The sequence below is a fragment of the Dromiciops gliroides genome, chromosome 2 (genome assembly GCF_019393635.1).
Source record: "Dromiciops gliroides isolate mDroGli1 chromosome 2, mDroGli1.pri, whole genome shotgun sequence".
In the NCBI taxonomy this organism is placed as follows: domain Eukaryota; kingdom Metazoa; phylum Chordata; class Mammalia; order Microbiotheria; family Microbiotheriidae; genus Dromiciops; species Dromiciops gliroides.
The window spans coordinates 80,371,498-80,391,035 of record NC_057862.1 but is presented as its reverse complement, the minus strand read 5'-3'; the positions used below and the strand labels follow the sequence as shown (position 1 = coordinate 80,391,035).

General features: G+C 37.8%; 1 protein-coding gene across 1 annotated transcript in view; it reads left to right on the top strand.

Annotated features, from left to right (window-relative positions):
* The first annotated feature begins 1,641 nt into the window (after positions 1–1,641).
* CEP55 (centrosomal protein 55) overlaps positions 1,642–19,538 on the top strand; it is a 34,593-nt gene continuing 16,696 nt past the window's right edge. The window contains exons 1-4 of the mRNA XM_043987609.1: positions 1,642–1,695; positions 6,547–6,741; positions 10,078–10,353; positions 12,567–12,635. Of these exons, the coding sequence (XP_043843544.1) occupies positions 6,559–6,741; positions 10,078–10,353; positions 12,567–12,635 (528 nt within the window). The 5' untranslated portion in view covers positions 1,642–1,695; positions 6,547–6,558. The remainder of the gene's footprint in view (positions 1,696–6,546; positions 6,742–10,077; positions 10,354–12,566; positions 12,636–19,538) is intronic.

Sequence of the window (19,538 nt, the reverse complement as noted above, 5' to 3'; positions counted from 1 at the left end):
AATTACCATCTCTATGCTGAGAATTCTCAAATCTACCAATACCATCCCAAACTCTCTTCTCCCCTCCAATCTAGAATCTCCAATTGACTTTCAGACATCTCAAACTAGATATCCAGTAGACACGTTAAAGTCAAAATGTCCAAAGTAGAACTCATTATCTTTCTTCCTAAACCCTCCTCCCTTCCTTATTACCAGATTGGGAAACACCATCCTCCCAGTCACTCAGGAGTCACCCTGGACTTCTCACTGTCTCTCATCCCTCATATCCAATCCTGCCAAAGCACTACAGGGGCTCTCTATTGCCTTCAGGATCAAATACAAAAATGTTCTGTTCGACACTCAAAGCCCTTCATAACCTAGTCCCCTTTCCAGTCTTCTGACACTTTGCTCTCTGCTATATATTCTTCCCATCCAGTGACACTGGCCTCCTGACTGTTCCATGAACAAGACGCCCCATCTCTACTCTGGGCATAATCCCTGACTGTCCCCTGGTCCCTTTGGAATGCTCTCCTGACTTTCCAGACTTCCTGTAAATCCCAACTAAAATCCCACCTTCTACAGGAAACCTCCCCCAACTGCTCTTAATTTCACTACCTTCTCTCAGTTAATTATTTCATTTTATCCTACGGAGGGTTTGCTTTGTATATATATTTGCTTACATTTTATCTTCCTGGTTAGATTGTAAGGTCCTTCAGGGTAGGCACTGTTTTTTGCCTCTTTTTATTTCCGGCTCTTAGCACTGTGTCTGGCACAGTAGGTGCTTAATTAATGTTTATGGATTGATTGGTAAAGCTCTTTGCAAAAAAGTTATCTAAAGCCTTTTATCACTTGACTGTGACACCCAACTTCCTTTCCTTTATCTTTAGGACTGTTTAGCCGCTTTATCTTTTTTCACATCAATCTTACTTATTTAGCTAGGTTTTGTTTTTGCTTAGGCAAATGCACCCCTTCCTCCCAACCTCAGGACGTGGATTGTTTCTTCTCTTTCAATTTCGTAAATTTCTCGAGCACCCAGGGCAGGCCCTAAATTAAGGTCAGAGTAGTGGAATCGCAATTAGTTACTTGTGGTCGGAACAAAGCATTGGGGAGTCTTGCGAGGCCAATAAGCAGTCTGCTCCTTTTTGATCCTTCCATTTGGCACCAGTTTAGGTGAAGTCGAGGGGAAATGACAACAACGCTTAAAAAACGTGGTTAAAAAGTACAGCCCTGGGCTGCTTACTACAAGCCGCCCCAAAGTTCAGACTAAGCCCCTAGGGCAGAAACTCGAGCTTCGGGAAGCGGCCGCAAGGACGCCGCAGCCTCAGGGCTGGGAGATGGAGGTTAAACTTCACTTCCATCCCTTCATTCCACCGGAGGAGCCTGCCCCCGACCACTTGAGTTGCCGATCCCCTTCGTGAGGACTCTAACAGGTGAAAGAGGCGGAGCTCGGGGCAGGGAGGGACTGGCCGGGAGGACAGACTGACAGCCCCACCTTTCTCCTTTTCCCCCCCATGTCCACGTGTTCAGGTCCCGCCCATTATCCCTCACTACCAATCCAGAAAGAGAGCGCCTTTCTCTCCGCCCCTTCTCTGCCGGAACCGCGCCCCCCGCCGGCAGTGACGTCACGCCCCTCCCCCCAGCAGCCGCGGGATTCAAATTCCCGGAAGCTACGGAGGGCTCGGCTGTGAAGGAGGGCGGACGACATCGCTGTCTCAGGTGGGTGGTTGCGCTGGCGACCCGGATGGACCGAAGTCTGTCAATCTCCAGGAGACGGGAACCGGGGGAGGCCCGGACCTAGGAGCCGGTAGACCTTGGATGGGTAGTGCCCGAGGCGGCAGGGATGCCGGAGCGCCTCAGTGGAGGGCCCCGCCCCGCCCCGCCCCGCCCTGCGGCGGAGATTGTCCCAGATTGTCCCAGACCTGGTTCTTCGGGCAGCGGTCCCAGATTGTGGATTCGTCTCGCCTTCCGATTCGGTGATAGCTCAGAGTCGTAGATTTAGGACCCCTGGAGGCGATCTGGCCGGGCCCCGGAAGGCTCTTCCTGCGAAAGAGTCAAAGCCAGAGTCTCTCCTCTCCCCCTGGAGTCCATTGGTCCGTCAACTTCACCAACGTCCTCGTTTTACATCGGAGGAAACTGAGGACCAGAGAAGAGGAGGGACTCGAACAGGGGCTTATTAAGAGTCTGTCGTGTAGGTCGATAATAATAACAATAATAATAATAACTAAAATTTATATAGCGCTTACTATATGCCTGGAGCTTTACAATCGTTATCTTACTTGGTCCTCACAACCACTTTGGGAGGTAGGTGCTATTATCCCCGTTTTGCAGATAAATATTAATATTAGTACAATGCCTAAATATTAATTATTACATGTATAAAGCACGAAACAATCTCTACTCTGAAAGAGCTTGAGCATTCGAATGGGGGAGACAACAGATACATATATTAAATAGTAGCACAGTGGGGATTGAGTGTTCTTGCCACTATACTACCCAGCTTAGCTAACATTGCTTCTGTCTTCTCAGTTCTCTTTGCAGTATTCTCCTAAAAGATTTTCCTGCTTGGACTCTCCCTATACTTCGTGCCATTGTGAGAATGATCTTCACAGAATCTCTGTCAGAAGGGATCTCCGTGGTCATTTAGTCCAACCCACACGAGGAGGAACCTCCCCCCCTCTTCCCCCCCCCACACCTACCTTTAGTACATAACTGACAAGAGTTTATCTAGTCATTGCTTGTTGACCAATACCTCACAAAATAGCCTGTTCTGCTTACATCAAGCCTAATTTTGCCAGTTTGTGAGTTCTACCCTTTGTCCTTCCTTATGAACAAAGCTGCTCATGTCACTCCTTTGCTCAGAAAAGTTTAGTTCAAACTAAATTCTTAGTTAAAGGCTTAGTTCAAACAATCTACACTACCTTTCTGGACTTCTCTCCTGTTACTTTGTTCCACACATAATACACTCGAGCCCAAGGACACTTTTCTCTGTTCCACATTATACCATGTACTGTCCCAAGTTTCTGGCTTTGCTCACACTGTTCCCTATGCCTTAAATATTTTCTGTCTTACTTTTTGGCTGTTGTATTTCTGCTCAGTCATTAGAGCCCCACTGAAATGCTCAAAGGCAGCGTGGTATAGTGGAAAGAGTGTTGGATTTGAAGTCAAGAAAGATCTATGTTCACATTTTACTGTTGATATGGATTAGCTGTGTAATCATGGGCTAGTGATGACCTCTCTGAACCTGTTTCCTCCTCTATAAAACAGGGATAATTATATCTGTATTTATTTCATAGGGTGAGGTAAAAGGGCCCTACAAACTTTATATGATCATGATGATGAAGCCTTTGTTAATCCCAGTAATGATCTTCCTCCTAACACTTTGTTCAACAACTCTCTAATATATACCTTGTAATACTGTATGTTAGTTTTTCTGTGTTTATCTCGCCCCTCTACCAAACTATAAGCTCCATGAAGATAGAAACGGTCTTATCTAAATTTTTATACCCCCTCCACCACTGAGTAGATGCTTAAATATTTGTTGAATGAATTTCCTGCTTGTATTTGTATTCCCAACACTTAGCACAGTACCTTGTCCATAGAGAGCACTTAATAAATGTTTGTTGACTTAACTTTCCAGGAGGCACTTAAAAATAGAAAAGAGCTTTACTCTCTATCATGTCTTATCAATCAGAAAAAATTTGTTGAATGCCTGTTAATGTTCAAGGCACTTTTGGGAATTTAAGAAGCAGAATCACCATCACCGTAACAGCTCATACATATAGAATTATAACACCTCAGAGCTAGAAGGCACCTTAGAAACAATCTAATCCAAAGCCTTCATTCTACAGATAGAGACTGAGGCTCATAGAGGACTTGCTTTTAAAGTCACATAACTAGTGGCAGAATCAGGACTAGTAATCAGGTCCCCAGACTTCTAGTTCAGTAAAAGACAGGGTCCCTGAAACAGTTACTGAACTATCCAAGATAGAACATAGTAATTGTTCAATTGTGTGTTAACAGCTAGACTTTCTATAGGAGGTCAGAGTGTGGGGTGGGGTTCCATTAGGACTAGGGAATTGGGGAAGGCTTCAGATACTTGGGGAAGCCTTGGCACTTAAATCTGGCCTTAAAGGATGGTAGGTTTTGATGACAGAAAAGGAAATAGAACAGCATGAGGAAGAAAAAAAATAATATGGTATGTTTTGGGGAGGCAGTAAGAACATTAGCAGGATTAGAGTGGAAGACTTAAAGGTCTTTTTCGTTTTTGTTTTTTATCTCCTTGGAATACAGACCTAGTAGTGGTATTGCTTGGCCAACGGGTATGTATGCCATTTTATCGCTCTTTGGACCTACTTCCAGATTGTCCTCCAGAATGGTTAGACCAGTTCACTATTCCACCAATAGCCCATTAGTGTACCTCTTCCCCACTCCCCACCTCCCATTCCCTCCAGCATTTGTTATTTCTTATAGGTGTGAAGTGGTACCTTAGAGTTGTTTTAATTTGCCTTTCTCTAATCAATAATGAGCATTTTTCCCCCTATGATTGTAGATAGCTTTGATTTCTTCTTCTGAAAACTTCCTGTTTATATCCTTTGACCATTCATCAGTTGGGGAGTGGTTATTTTTATAAATATGACTCAGTATATATTTGAGAAATGAGGCCTTTATCAGAGCAACTTGCTGTAAAATTGTTTTTGATATTCATTGTCTATGGTATCTTTTAGCAAAATGTAGTTTCCCTGATTATCTCTTTTAATTAGATCTGTTTCTGTTTTTGTTTTGTCTTAGATCATGATTGCTATTCCTGCCTATTTTTAGTTTAACTGAAACATATTAGATTCTGTTCCAGCCCTTTATTTTTTGTTGTTGTTTTGTGTTTTGTTTTTGTGCAGGCCAATGAGGGTTAAGTGACTTGCCCAGGTCACACAGCTAGTAAGTGTCAAAGGTTGCATTTGAACTCAGGTCCTCCTGAATCCAGGGCCAGTGCTTTATCCATTGTGCCACCTAGCTGCCCCCCAGCCTTTATTTTTACCATGTGTCTTTCTACTTCAAGTGTATCACTTGTAAACAATATATTGTTGGATTCTGGTTTCTAATCTATTCTGCTATCTGCGTTTATTCTATGGGTGAATTCATTCTACTTATATTCACTGTTGTCATTACTGGGTTTTTCCCTCCATTCCATTTCTTTAATGTAATCAAATTGATTTATTTTGCACTTCACAATGTTCTCTATCTCTTGTTTGGTTATAAATTCTTCCCCTCTCCACAGATCTGACAAGTAAACAATCTTTTCCTTTCCTAATTTGCCTGTAGTATCACCCTTCATATCTAAATGTAAAATATACCCATTTTGACCTTAATTTGGTATATGGTGTAAGGTTTGATCTAGGCCTCAATTCTGTTTTGTAACATGTTTTCTTCATTATTTGTGTGTGTGTGTGTATGTGTGTGTGTGTGTGTGTGTGCTTCTTTTACCAAGCTGTTAATTACTTAAATGATATTATCTCATTTGAGCTTTGTCACACCCATGTGGGAGACATAGTATTAGTAGTGTTAGATGCAGAAACTGAGCATCATTTAATAAAGGTTAATTGATTTGCCCAAGGTTACATAGTAAGTGGCAAAAACAGAATTGGAACCCAGGTCCTCTGACTCCTAATGCCTATATCACACTGCCTCTCTGAAACCAATCATTACTCCTGGGCTTTTCCCTACTTGATTTACTTTTTAGATTTCATGCATATTGTCATTTTTTCCTATACAGTGTCCAGTCTTATACCTTTCTCACTTAAACCTGTACCCATCATCTGAGTGCCTGCTGAAAGAGATCACAGAAGAACATTGTACTTGAAACTAGATTAAGGGGCAACTAGGTGGCACAGTGGATAAAGCACCAGCCCTGGATTCAGGAGGACCTGAGTTCAAATCCAGCCTCAGACACTTGACATGAGCTGCGTGACCTTGGGCAAGTCACTTAATCTCCATTGCCCTGCCCCCTCCCAAAAAAGAAAGAAACTAACTAAATTGAATGGGCTCAAGTGTTACTTAAAAGCTAGTTTACCTTGTGAAAATCATTTAACCTCTTTGATCTTCTATTCATCTTTAAAACTAGGAATAATAATGAGTATTATAACCGCCTCACAGAGTTGTTATGAGGATTAAATAAGGTCGTGTCTGAGAAAGTGCTTTGTAAAATGTAAAGTCCAATGTGCACTTAGCATTTTTTCTAGGTTGTAAATGTTCTTAGTTGTGACCTATATATGTGTGATGTTATGGTAGGGCCAATATATGATTTGAACACCTTTCCATTTTGGGTACTTTTTTTTTTTTTAGGGCAATGAGGGTTAAGTGACTTGCCCAGGGTGTCACTCAGCTAATAAGTGTCAGGTGTCTGAGGCCAATTTTGAATTCAGGTCCTTCTGAATCCAGGGCCAGGGCTTTATCCACTGCTCCACCTAGCTGCCCCTTGGGTACTTCTTTTGCTGACAACAACTGGGTATGTATGTATAGCTTTGAATCTTTCAACTAATATCCTTTTATATGCTTTCATTCTTGTTTTTCCAGAATATTCCAGATATGTCCTCCAGAAGTCCCAAAGATTTCGTTAAAAGCAAATGGGGATTAAAGACTAGCAGCTCCAAATCTGAAACTGAATTAGAGAAATTTAAGAAAGAAAATGCAGCCCTTAAAAAGTCTGTGGAAGAAAATGCAAATGGAAAGGGAAAGCTGGCAGAAAAAGAAAGACACAGACTTCTAGAGGTAGATGGTTTTGACTTTTGAATATTGTAATTGAATTACATGTTCTGTTCATCATTTCCTTCTCTTATCCTATTAACTTCAAATAGTTGACCTTCATAACTCTTGAACAAGTGATCTGATGAAAAGGGTGGATAACAAGGACACTTCTTTAGTGTATTCCTTTATCTTAAATTTATACATAATTAGGGGCAGCTAGTTGGCACAGTGGATAAAGCACTGGCTCTGGATTCAGGAGGAACTGAGTTCAAATCTGGCCTCAGACAGTTGACACTTACTAGCTGTGTGACCCTAGGCAAGTCACTTAACCCTCATTGCCCCACCCAAAAAATTATACATAATTCATTGACATTACCAGGTGTATATTAGATATAGAGTTAGAATATATGTTAGAAATCATCTAATATAGAACCCTCTCATTTTAGAAGTGAGACTACAAGAGGTTAAATGACTTATCCAAGGTCATACATATTTGGGGAAGAACCCAGGTTTTAAACTCAGGTCCTAACTCCAAGTCCAGAAGGCCATCAAATATTAACATGTTGGGGGCGGCTACGTGGCACAGTGGATAAAACGCCAGCCCTGGATTCAGGAGTACCTGAGTTCAAATCCAGCCTCAGATACTTGACACTTACTAGCTGTGTGACCCTGGGCAAGTCACTTAACCCCCATTGCCCCACAAAAAAAAAATTTAACATGTTTTAGAAATGAGTTATAGAATCTTTACCTCTACCAAGCAACCTAATAAATTTCTTTCTAAAACTTAAAACAAGTCTTCATTTGAGCCTATAATGCCAATACTTTACTGTTACTTATCTATAAAACACATTTAACTAAATTTCATTGCTAGAGTATTTTTAACTGGGATCTTTTCCCCTAAAAGTTTGAATCTATATAAATTATTTTGTATTTAATATTTTCACAATTTTATAATTTAAGTCATAGACTGGCTATTTGGTAATCATTGCTTTTTATTATTTTATCAAATGCCAGCCATTTTCATATTTTAAAGCACTTGATTTTCCTGAAAAACACACACACACACACACACACACACACACACACACACACACACACACACACACACACACCAAGTCTGTCATGACCACAGTCTGGTTTGTCTCTTCACTAATATCAAGGCTGCTCATTTCAGATTGCTGAATTAACAATCTGAAAATTTCATGTGAATATTTAACAACATATTATATCATAGATTATCATTATGAATTTAGATCATAGATTTAGGGCTGGAAAGAGCATTGAGTCTAACCCCCTTATTTTACAGATGAGGAAATTGAGGCCCAGAGATTGACTTGCCCAAGGTTATGCTAGTTCACTAGTAAGTGTTCAAAGCAGGATTTGAACTCAGGCCTTCCTAAGTCCAGTGCTCTATTCACCATATTGCCTCTCATTTCTTGGCTTCCTTCTAGGTAGTCTGATAGTTTTCCCCAGGCTTTTTTAAGTAAAGTTCTTTTAAAATTCCAATTCATAAAAATTAGCTTTTGGACTTTAGGAAGGGGCATTTTGTTGAGATAGTCTAAATATCTTTAAACCCTTTTGAGTATTTGAAGACAGTATAGTTGTCTTTCTTACTTTTCTGTTGTATAGACTAAAAAAAAGGACCCCCCCAACTTTTCTATTCTCATATGATATGGTTTCCAGACCCATCCTCCCATTCCTTTGAATACACTTTAGTTTATTAATACTTCTCTTAAATTGTAGTACCTGTGCATAAAATACTTGAGTCAATCTACTAAAGTACACAATACCTGTATAGATTCAGTTGTAAGATGCTCCTTTAAGAAATAAAGAACAACTTAATTAGCTGATGGAATATTCAGTGTTCATGACTAGGCCATGATAATATGAAAATAATGATATTACTGAAGGTAATTTGTAGATTTAGTATTATAACACTCAAACTACCAAAGGGATAGTTTTGTTTTTGTTTTTTTTTTTAGTGAGGCAATTGGGGTTAAGTGACTTGCCCAGGGTCACACAGCTAGTAAGTGTTAAGTGTCTGAGGCCGGATTTGAACTCAGGTACTCCTGACTCCAGGGCCGGTGCTCTATCCACTGCGCCATCTAGCTGCCCCCAAAGGGATAGTTTTTAAAGATGGATAAAAATTATAATTTATAAGTGGCTTATGGAGTCTTTCCCTCTACCAAAAAACCTAATAAATTGCTTTGTAAACTTTTAAAAAAAGTCTTGATTCCATAATGTCAGCACTTTACTATCATTTCTCTATAAAACACATCAGCTTTTGGACTTTAAGGAAGGGGCAATTAGTCCAAGATATTCTAAATATCTTTAAACTCTTTCAAGACAGGTTGGCTTTCTTCACTTGATCTAATCCCAGGGTAGCTCTCCACATTGTAATATATACAACTGATTTTTTTTTTTAACCCAGGGAAAGACTTTGTTTATCCTGTTCAGTTATATCTTTCTGTTAGTTATCATGGATTGTGATTGTGCTACCTATAAAAGGATAGTTCAAATGATCAAACTTTTAAATGTGTGCTTATGTTTTTTATGATAAATGAGTAATTACTAGATGTTTGCTATCCCTGCTTGTTTCCTATCATTACAAATTTGATAAGATGTCTTCTGTGTCTTCAGTTGATAAAAATGTTGAACAGAGTAGTACCATGGACAGAGTCCTTTGCCACCAGAGGCCCTTAATCAATACTCAACAGGTTAAACATGAATGTAGTATTAATAGGTTGTCATGAACAGCAATAGGCTTTTGGTTTTTCCAATTTGACACAAAACCTTTAAATATAAGATCTTTTATCTAATTGAGTTTTACCTTCCTTTTATTATTTATTCATATTCTTTAAAAAAATGAGGCTTTTTGCTTTTTCTTTTCTCAATTATTGTCTTAATTTTGAATTAATTAGTCCAAAAGGAGAAATGGGGGAAATGATTCTACATCAGTTCCTGCTGTTAAACTATGACTTTTTATCTTAGGAGTGCTTGAGTTCTTAGAGTTCACTGCTTATAACTTCCTTTAAATAGGAACTTCTACCTACTTACCTTTCTCTAGTTCTCATCTAATCAGATGAAGAGGACTGGGAATTGAGGTAAAAAATGACAAGAGAAATGGGAAGTTATTGGCTTTGTGTATGAGAATCTGGTGGTAAAATATTCAAATAGCTCATGTTTAATTCTTTACATATTTTCCAAATTTAAAAAAAAACTATTTTAGTACTAACTGAAAACTTTATTTTGTTGTGACATGCATTATCTCGTCTTCATTTTTGACATGTTTGTATCACATTGTTTAACTGATGTTTCAGTTTGCCTTGTAGTAAGATTTTTACCTTTTTTTTAATCTAGAAAATACTTGCCCTTGAAACTGAAAAGGAGAAGAATAGTTACCATCTGGCAGAAAAGGAAAAAGAAATACAGCAATTAAAAGACCAGCTGAAATCTAGAAATAGCACCAGTTCATTACTAAATCAATTAGAAGAAAAAACTAAAGAGGCAGAGAGGAGAGAGCAACTCTTAAAGTCATTATCAGAGGAGACCGACATTCTGAAAAAACAGCTGTCCATAGCAACCACAAGACTATCAGAACTTGAAAGCAAAGCCAGTACACTTCATTTATCACAGGTATTTAAATTTAAACAAGAAAGCCTAGCCTCTGACTTATTTTGGTATATAATCCAATACTTAGAAGATGTATTTTGTAACTATAGTATGCCTATAGAGTAACTATAGCAAAATATATAATAGAGATTATCTCATGACTTAGTTATAGGGTAACTAATTTCTTTCTTTCTTTCTTTCTTTCTTTCTTTCTTTCTTTCTTTCTTTCTTTCTTTCTTTCTTTCTTTCTTTCTTCCTTCCTTCCTTCCTTCCTTCCTTCCTTCCTTCCTTCCTTCCTTCCTTCCTTCCTTCCTTCCTTCCTTCCTTCCTTCCTTTCTTTCTTTCTTTCTTTCTTTCTTTCTTTCTTTCTTTCTTTCTTGCAGGGCAATGGGGGTTAAATGACTTGCCCAGGGTCACACAGCTAGTAAGTGTCAAGTGTCTGAGGCCAGATTTGAACTCAGATACTCCTAAATCCAGAGCCAGTGCTTTATCTACTGCGCTACCTAGCTGCCCCTCTAGGGTAACTAATTTCAGCAACCATTTTCTTTTACCCAAAGTGTTATTCTTGCTGAATTGCTCATTTGTTCATTTTCCCACAAAAATAATTATATCAGAATTACTTTGTCCAAGCTAGCTATGTAATAGATGCTATATGGATAAGATTATATCACTGCTGAGAATTTGAATATTTTCATGGAAGTGTCTGGAAGAAATTAACTATTATTTTCTTTAAATAAATGCTTCATTTTAAGAGATTTTCAATATGCTTTGGTAACATGGAGGCAACTAGTATTAAAATATGATAGCGGGGTGGCTAGGTGGCACAGTGGATAAAGCACCGGCCCTGGATTCAGGAGTACCTGAGTTCAAATCTGGCCTCAGACACTTGACACTTACCAGCTGTGTGACCCTGGGCAAGTCACTTAACCCCATTGCCCCGCAAAAAACCCAAAAAAACAAAAAACCAAAAACACACACAAAAAGACATGCTAGCATGTTGTCTCTATTTTACCTACCAATTTATTAATGTTTTACATAAGTTATACTTCTCTCTATATAATTAAAGGTGCTGTCTAAAGAGGTTAGATAAAATCAGAGATGGCTAAATCTTTAAAAAAATTTAGTCTACAAAAATGAAAATATTTGAATTTGGAATGCAAATGTTAACTTTTTTTTTTTTTAGTGAGGCAATTGGGGTTAAGTGACTTGCCCAGGGTCACACAGCTAGTACCCCAGGGCTGGTGCTCTATCCACTGTGCCACCTAGCTGCCTCCAAATGTTAACTTTTAAATAGAAATTCTAATTTAGCCCTGCATGGATTTTATAGTATTTGACATTTAAGAGGTAATACAATATAGTGGCTACAGAGTCAGCCTTAGATTCAGGAAGACCTAAGTTCAAGTCTTGCCTCTAGCAAATACTAGCCATCTGACAGCAGTGTCATTTAACCTCTCAATTTTCCAGGCAACTGTCTCTAAAATAATAGTTGTTGTCTGCACCTATGGAGGGAATCCTTACACCAATGAGATCACAGTCCCATATAAATTTTTAAAAGTCATTTCTCAAACAGCATTGTATCCATAAGTAATTTCTCCATTCTTATGCATTATCCTTGGCCTCCTTATCAGTTGTTATTGTACTGTGTGCTAAGGGGTCATGCCTAGATACAAAACAGAATATAGAGCTGAGCCTTTAAAAAAAGGCTTTAAGCTTTTTAGTCAAGAATGACAACCAAGTTCTTTAGTAATAAATCTTGAAGAGCTGAAATACATTTCTGTTATGGGCTTTTTGTGATCTAGTCTGAAAACTTAACTATTAGAATCTTTTATATATCTGACAGGGTTACAAACTGATTTTTGGATAATTAAGTAGGTACTTAATTATATCTTTGACATGACAATTTAGTGTCTCTCAAAAGATATTTAAATAGTTCGATGATTTTCATTTGAATGAAAATCTTTAGGCTATTTGTGACTTATTTACAAGGAAGTTTGTGCTATTCTGGTGGGCTTAAGGGATACACATCATACCTTAAGAACTCTGCTTCTTCCATTCTACTTAAATTTCCAAGAGATCCTTATTCCACCTACCCAAAGCCACACAGTGCATTTATGCCATGATAATTCCCCAGAGTACACCAAACTGGAATGTAGTGGGTGTAGTGGAGATCATCAGACTGGATAGATTAATAAACTTATGCTTAGTCTAAGTAGCTAATAACTTTGATTTGTTTGTAGAACATGACTGCAAGTTTCACTGAGTCGCCTGTGGTTAATATTCATGCAGTGGAAATACAGCTGAAGGACGTAAGTTCAATGGGCATTTTCTTTTTGATGAGTTCTTTATTTAAATGGAACTTTACATTCTATGGCAGTAGCTACTATGTTATATATTATATACTATAATTGTAATAAGCTACTGATGAGCTAGCAGAGTTGAATTTTTAAGACCTCCCTGGCTCCCCAGTATTGTCCCATGTTGCCTAGAGAGATTTAGAAAGTTTGACCATTTCCATTAGTGGATACTCAAAATTTCCCTCTCCCTAAAGAGTTCTATGCCTTCAGTCACCTATAATACAAGTTAATTGGTGGAATCTGTTTTATAAGCTGTCCTTTTTGTCTTTAACCAATGTAAATTATAATTTTTTAATGTGTCTCATTTTTTAGATTTACATTTCCTAGTTTGAAAAATGACTTAATCTTGTAATCCTTAGTCATAAAATGAAAATATTATGAAGAAAGTATGTTTTGCTCTTGTTCACATGTGATTTTACTCTAGAATCACACATGTACTTAATATGGATATTTGTATAATAAAATTGTATTATATAACTTAATAAATTATACATGGATTATTGACATAATTAAAAATGAATAAACTAAAGATACTATAGAAATTTTGTTCATAGGCTATCTTTTCTTGCTTTAATATTTAACACACGAGAGTTAATGATAATCATGAGTTGATTATCAGGCCAGCAGTTGTCATTTAAACCTGAAAAAGTGACTGGCCTGAAAAATGCAGGGGTAGACTTTTAAGGTTTCTGCCTTATTCTGACCAATAAGTACACAAACCTTATATAAAGTGGTTTTGCATTCTGAAAGGAGAAATAGAATTAATTTACCTCACTGAAAAAAGGGTCACAGTGGAGCAGCCCAATCCTTGTCAAAGTGCCTCTTCAAGAGGTAATTGAAAAAATTATATGATTGGTCTTTCTTCTTTTCTAGTCATACATGTTCTCAGTAACATCTTTACTTCTTGTATAAAGACTATTATTCGGGGGCAGCTAGGTGGCACAGTGGATAAGAGCACCAGCCCTGGAGTCAGGAGTACCTGAGTTCAAATCCAGCCTCGGACACTTAACACACACTTACTAGCTGTGTGACTCTGGGCAAGTCACTTAACCCCAATTGCCTCACTTAAAAAAAAAAAGACTATTATTGGCAATATGCTGCAGCCTACTTAGACTTAGCATGAATCTTTCTGTTGCCCTTTGGGTCACCCAAAATATTTATTCTTCTGAGGTGATGGTGTGCCATGATTAACGGCCATGTAGCTAGTATTGCCAGGAAAATACTGGTGATAAAAATGAGCTTTTGTGACAGAGAACAGGTTGTGATTTGGGAAAACACAGTCTGATTTTCCAAATGTAATCTGGCCTATCCTCTTCCTGTTCATTTCTGGAGCCAACTCATTGGTCATCTTCAGTACCCAAGATATGTACTGGTGGATTGCCTATTCAACTATATGCATTTTTATCTACTTGTATGAATTGCTAGCCTCTCAAATCACCATGGATCTTATTACAGAGATTCTTTAATGCTATTGGGCTTTATATAATCACCACAGTATTATCTGCAAACTGGTACAACTGGTACAAGCATCTCCAGCTATAGAATATTCCTCTTTTGTTTGTGTTTTGTATGGAACATCCACGACACTGCCAAAAGCCTTTTGGTGAGCATGTCTCTCCTCTTCATGCCACATTTAACGTTGATACTCAGTAGTTCTTTGTAGTTAAATTTATCCTGTACTCTCCTATGATCTATCTATCTTTTTTTTTGGGGGGGGGGATTGGGGTTAAGTGACTTGCCCAGGGTCACACAGCTAGTAAGTGTTGAGTGTTTGAGGTCAAATTTGAACTCGGGTCCTCCTGACTCCAGGGCCAGTGCTCTATCCACTGTGCCACCTAGCTGCCCCTCTCTTATGATCTTTAAGATTTTATTGAGGCTTTTTGATGTCACCAGCTCCACTTCCCAATATCCTTTCCACCATCCCCAACCTTCCCTTGTCAGAAAGATAAATGGTTAAGCACAACTGAATGATATAATAACCATTCCCAACGGCATTTGCAACAAATATTTGGTTACTACTAAATGGTGAGTAAATCCACCTCATCACCCCACCCCACCCCTTACCTCTCCTCACTGAATTCTTAACTGGAAGGAGAGGGCTATTTTTTTTTTATCATCTTGACTCTGGTATAGGTAATTTTCTTTAATCCAAGTTCACTTGCCTTTTAGTGGTTTTTAAAAAAAATTTATATTATTGTAATTAGGCATGTACTCCTAGCTCTATTTTCTTCATTATGCATCAGCTCATACAAGTCTTTCAATATTCCTCTGAATTCTTCCTTGTTTAAGCATAATTATTGTGTCATTCCACAATTTGTTGAATCATTCACCAATCGATGGGTACCTACTTTCTAGTTCTTTGCTACCATTAAAAAAATTACTGCTTTTAATATTTTGCCATATATGGGACTTACTCTGAAAAAGCACTTATTAAGTGCTTACCATATGCTAAGCACTGGGAATACAAATACAAAAACAAAAATAGTCTCTGCCCTCAAGGAACTTACATCCTAATAGGGAGAGACAATACATAATAGGGCAACTAGATGGTTTAGTGCTGGGCCTGGTCTGGCCTCAGACACTTACTAACTGTGTGATTCTGGGCAAGTCACTTAATTGCCTTTGTCTCAGTTTCCTTGTCCCGTTAAATGGCCTAAGTGCTGCCTAATTGTCTATTGTTTGATTAATAACAGTATCTACCTCTGAGGTTGTTGTAAGGATCAAATGAGGAAATCATTATAAAGTGTTCAGCACAGTGTGGCAAGCCACATAGTAAATGCTGTAACATTTTTAGTTGGCTAGTATTAATTATTTAAAACATTTTTATTGTAAAGGATTGGCGGTCAGGGATGGGTGATTTGGTTTGGAAAGTTACAGGGATAGTGAAATGGAGCTATAAGATAGAGAAATAGATACACACACACACACACACACACACACACACACACGGAGAGTTGGACCATTTTACAGCTCCATGAACAGACATTAGTGTGACTATCTTCCCATATTCCCCCCCAATAAGAGTTTCTTTTTGTTTTTTAATCATCCTTGCCAAGTAGATAAATGTGAGGAGAAACCTCACAGTTGTTTTAATTTGCATTTCTCTTTTAAGTAACTTGGAGTGCTTCTTTTTCCTCATGGTAGTATGTTGTTCTTTTGAGAATTTCGTTCACATCCTTTGACCACTTACTTAGTGGGGAGTAGCTGTTAGTCTAATGGATTTGCTTCAATTTCCTACAGATCTTGGATATCAGATTTATATCAGAGAGATTTGATGCAAAGTTTTCCTACACTTACTAATTTTTTCCTCTTATTTTAGTAGCATTGATTTTTTTTCCTAGAAAAGCTTTTAAATTTTAAATAATAGAAATTCTCTGTTGTGTGACTCATGAACTTCTAATGTGCATGGGAAACAACTTGTAAGAGGAAAAATCCCATGGGTTTTTTCTTACACTGATGAATGAAATGTTTGCTGTTTTTTTGTAATCAGCAAACACGTTAGCATGGTGTTATCTACACTATTGTAAAGTGCTTACCTAAGAAAATGCTGCAAAAATTTGTACATACAAGTTTGATTTATCCAGAGAGCACCATTATATATCTATTGCATTATCTTTTATTCTGCCCTGCTTCTCTCATACATTCCAGAAGTTTCTTGGGATATCTTTCTAATTATCTTTTTTTTTCCAAAAAACAACTAGGGTTTTTTATTGTACTGGGAAATTTATTGTTTATTGAACAGAGACATTCTTTGGTCTGTTTTGATATTTATTGCTTATTTTTGAGATCATATTGAACCTCTTTTGCTCTCTAATCTTGCAATGACCTTCAATAGTAAAAATTATCCACTCCCACCAAATAGCTGTTTGAAGGGTCATAGTACTGATTTCCCTTTATTTGAATATCAACAGATATTGAATATAAAAATTAATTCTATATTATATATAATATTAAAACCCCAAAAGAAAATAGAATAGGAATATAATTCCTATTGTTGGTCATTCACTAACACCATTAATTAGCTAGACTGCAATTCTTGCCTCCACAGCCCTCTCAAAGTTCCTACATGATCCTTTTAGATGATTCCCAATATATATATTTTTTTATTTTGTTAAGACTAGGTTAATCCATGGAAAGCCTTGGGTGTTAATGATTGCCTCCCTAAAAATTCAGCTGTACAATTCTTTGAATGTTTGTAAAGTCTGACTCACATAACATGACCTCCATAGAAGTAATTCTGCAATCATTACTTACTCTGAAGGTTTGGCAACATTTTTTTCTGTCTAGAACCACTAACCTGTATAGGGTCACATAAAGGTTTTTGTTTGTGTGGGGGTTTTTAGCACAAAAAAAATAAAAGCATTTTATTTAGCTGTACTTTTAGACAAAATTCATCAATATATTTTTTTAAATAGTTCTATATTATAGGCACTTAAGGGGAAAGGAAAGAAAGACACAAGAAGATAGATCTGGATCACCTCTAAGGTCTATTTCTGTCCTAATGATTCTTTCGATCTATGAATCTAAGACTAAACAGAGATAAACCAGTGAGGAGAAAGAGATTTTCTCCTTTTCTAGAATAATACCACCATCTTGTGGCCTCTTAGGATATTGCTTTTCAAGACTTTAAATCATTATGCATTTTAGTAGTCTTGTGTGTGTTATTACCTCAGTGCATCACCCACGTTCAGACAAAGGCTTGATTAAGTCCGAAAGTCATTGCTTCTCCCCCTACTCTACCATGTGAAGGTATAAACCTGATGTTTCAGTCTATGGAAATGAGAACAACATACCATTGGTGGTGGACTATTATTCAAAGATGGCTTTAACACTATGACATCTGAATTGTAACTGGTATAATCCCAGTAAGGCTGTCAATGCCACAAATGCTAATCCAGATTTAATCTCCAGTCTGAATTGACTGGCTATGGCTACATACTGTACTGCTATGTCAAAGGTGCATCAAATGCTAAAACAAGACAGTCTCCCTTGGTATCACTGGATCTGACTCAATATTATTACTGACTGCTAACTACTTGGTGGCTATTCAGGCCCAGCAGTATTTTTTTAATAGAATTTTATTTTCCAAAATATATGTAAAAACAAAATTTTAACATCAATTTTTAAAAAACTTTGTGTTCCAACTTCTCTTCCCCCCTCCATTTGCACCCCCCACCAGTATTGAACCTGTCCAGACATATTAATTAATCAGGAACCCTTAAGACTAAAAATATCTGAACTTAGCATTCTTGATTATCAGAAGAGCCAGAATGGTATGGTAGAAAAAAGCTTTGGAACTGGAGTCACAGGACATATGTCCAAATTATTGCTGGTGTAGACTTGTTCAAATCATTTAATCTCTATGGACATCAGTTTTATTATCTTCAAAATAAAGGGCATAGACTAGATGTTTAAGATCTTTTAACTCTGATTCCTATGATCTTAAGGTAGAGCAGTTCTGGGACTATGCATAGGAGCAACTGTGGCAAGACACTGAGCATTCAATATAGTGCTAGAGGCACACATTATCTTTGAATGGCTGATATATGCCTAAAGCTGGGCTCAGAATTTCTTGAATTAAGAACACAAAGCCAAAGAATTCACCCCAATAAATTGTCAGAGAACATGGTAACATGCAAAGAGAATCCATACTATTAAATCCTCCATTGTGTAGCCCATGGTCATTCTTTATTGGGAACACTATAAGAGTTTACATCTGTCTAGGTCAAAAGCACTTAGGATCTTAGATGTGAACTCTACAGTGGAATGATAGTTGGAACTAAATATTTTGATAATCAGGCACCATCCCTCTAGATGCTACCTAATGGCAATGGTGATTGCTAAAAATATTGATTCAGTGTTTTATCAGCTAACCTGTTAGCAGTATATACAAATGATTAGAGATGAGTTCAGCCATCATTTTGAATCTTTTATGTGAAGCAAAAGGCAGTGTGATATTGTAGAAAGAGCCCTTCCCTAAGAATTAGAAGTCCTTGATTCTCATCCTCACTACAACATCGACTTAGCTATGTGTCTGTGGTCAGTTCCTCAATGTCCTCCTCTGTAAAATGAGAGGATTGCACTAGATTATTAGCTGTGGTTTCCCTTCCAGTAATTATCTCCATCCTACCTACCTCTGCACCCTCTCAGAGACATGCTTTTTGATATAAGTATTGGTACTGTTTTATTTCCCATGTGATTTAGCTCGATGAGGGAATGACCCACCCACACTCTGAACCCAACTTAGTTTGGTTGATTTTTGCAGGGATATAACATAACATTAAACACCACCCAAAAGTGCTACTTTATATATTCTTCTGACCACAATTTAGCCATTCTTCAGTTATATTGTCTTCTCCCTATGCATTTGTGCATATGCCTTCATGGGCATGGATATTCCTTACTAGATGGTCCTTCAACTCTCCTTACTTAATTTGTACAGTGGTCTTCTCCATCCTTCATCTGTTTGCTCTGACCCAGGAGATAGTGATCCATGTTTATTTTCTTTTAAAACATCCTTGAAATCAAGCTTTTCTGAAATTTTCTAGCCCTCAGCTGATTAGCACAAATCTATTATATTTGTCATACTTACCACAGAAAATTTCATTTGTGTCTGTTAGGCAATGTGGTTCCAATCCCATTCTAACATAAAACAACTGTTCATTGATTTAATGCATTAAGGTTTGCCTACCCTAGAGTCAGCCAATAAGTGTCCATTAAGCACCAACTATGTGATGCACAAGCTCTGTGCTAAGCACTGGATAAAGTAATGTCCTATTCTTGTGCCTTACAATGTGAGGATGACCCCAGGACCTGAGGTATCCAATGAAGCATAAATGCCAGTGGGTCCCGCCA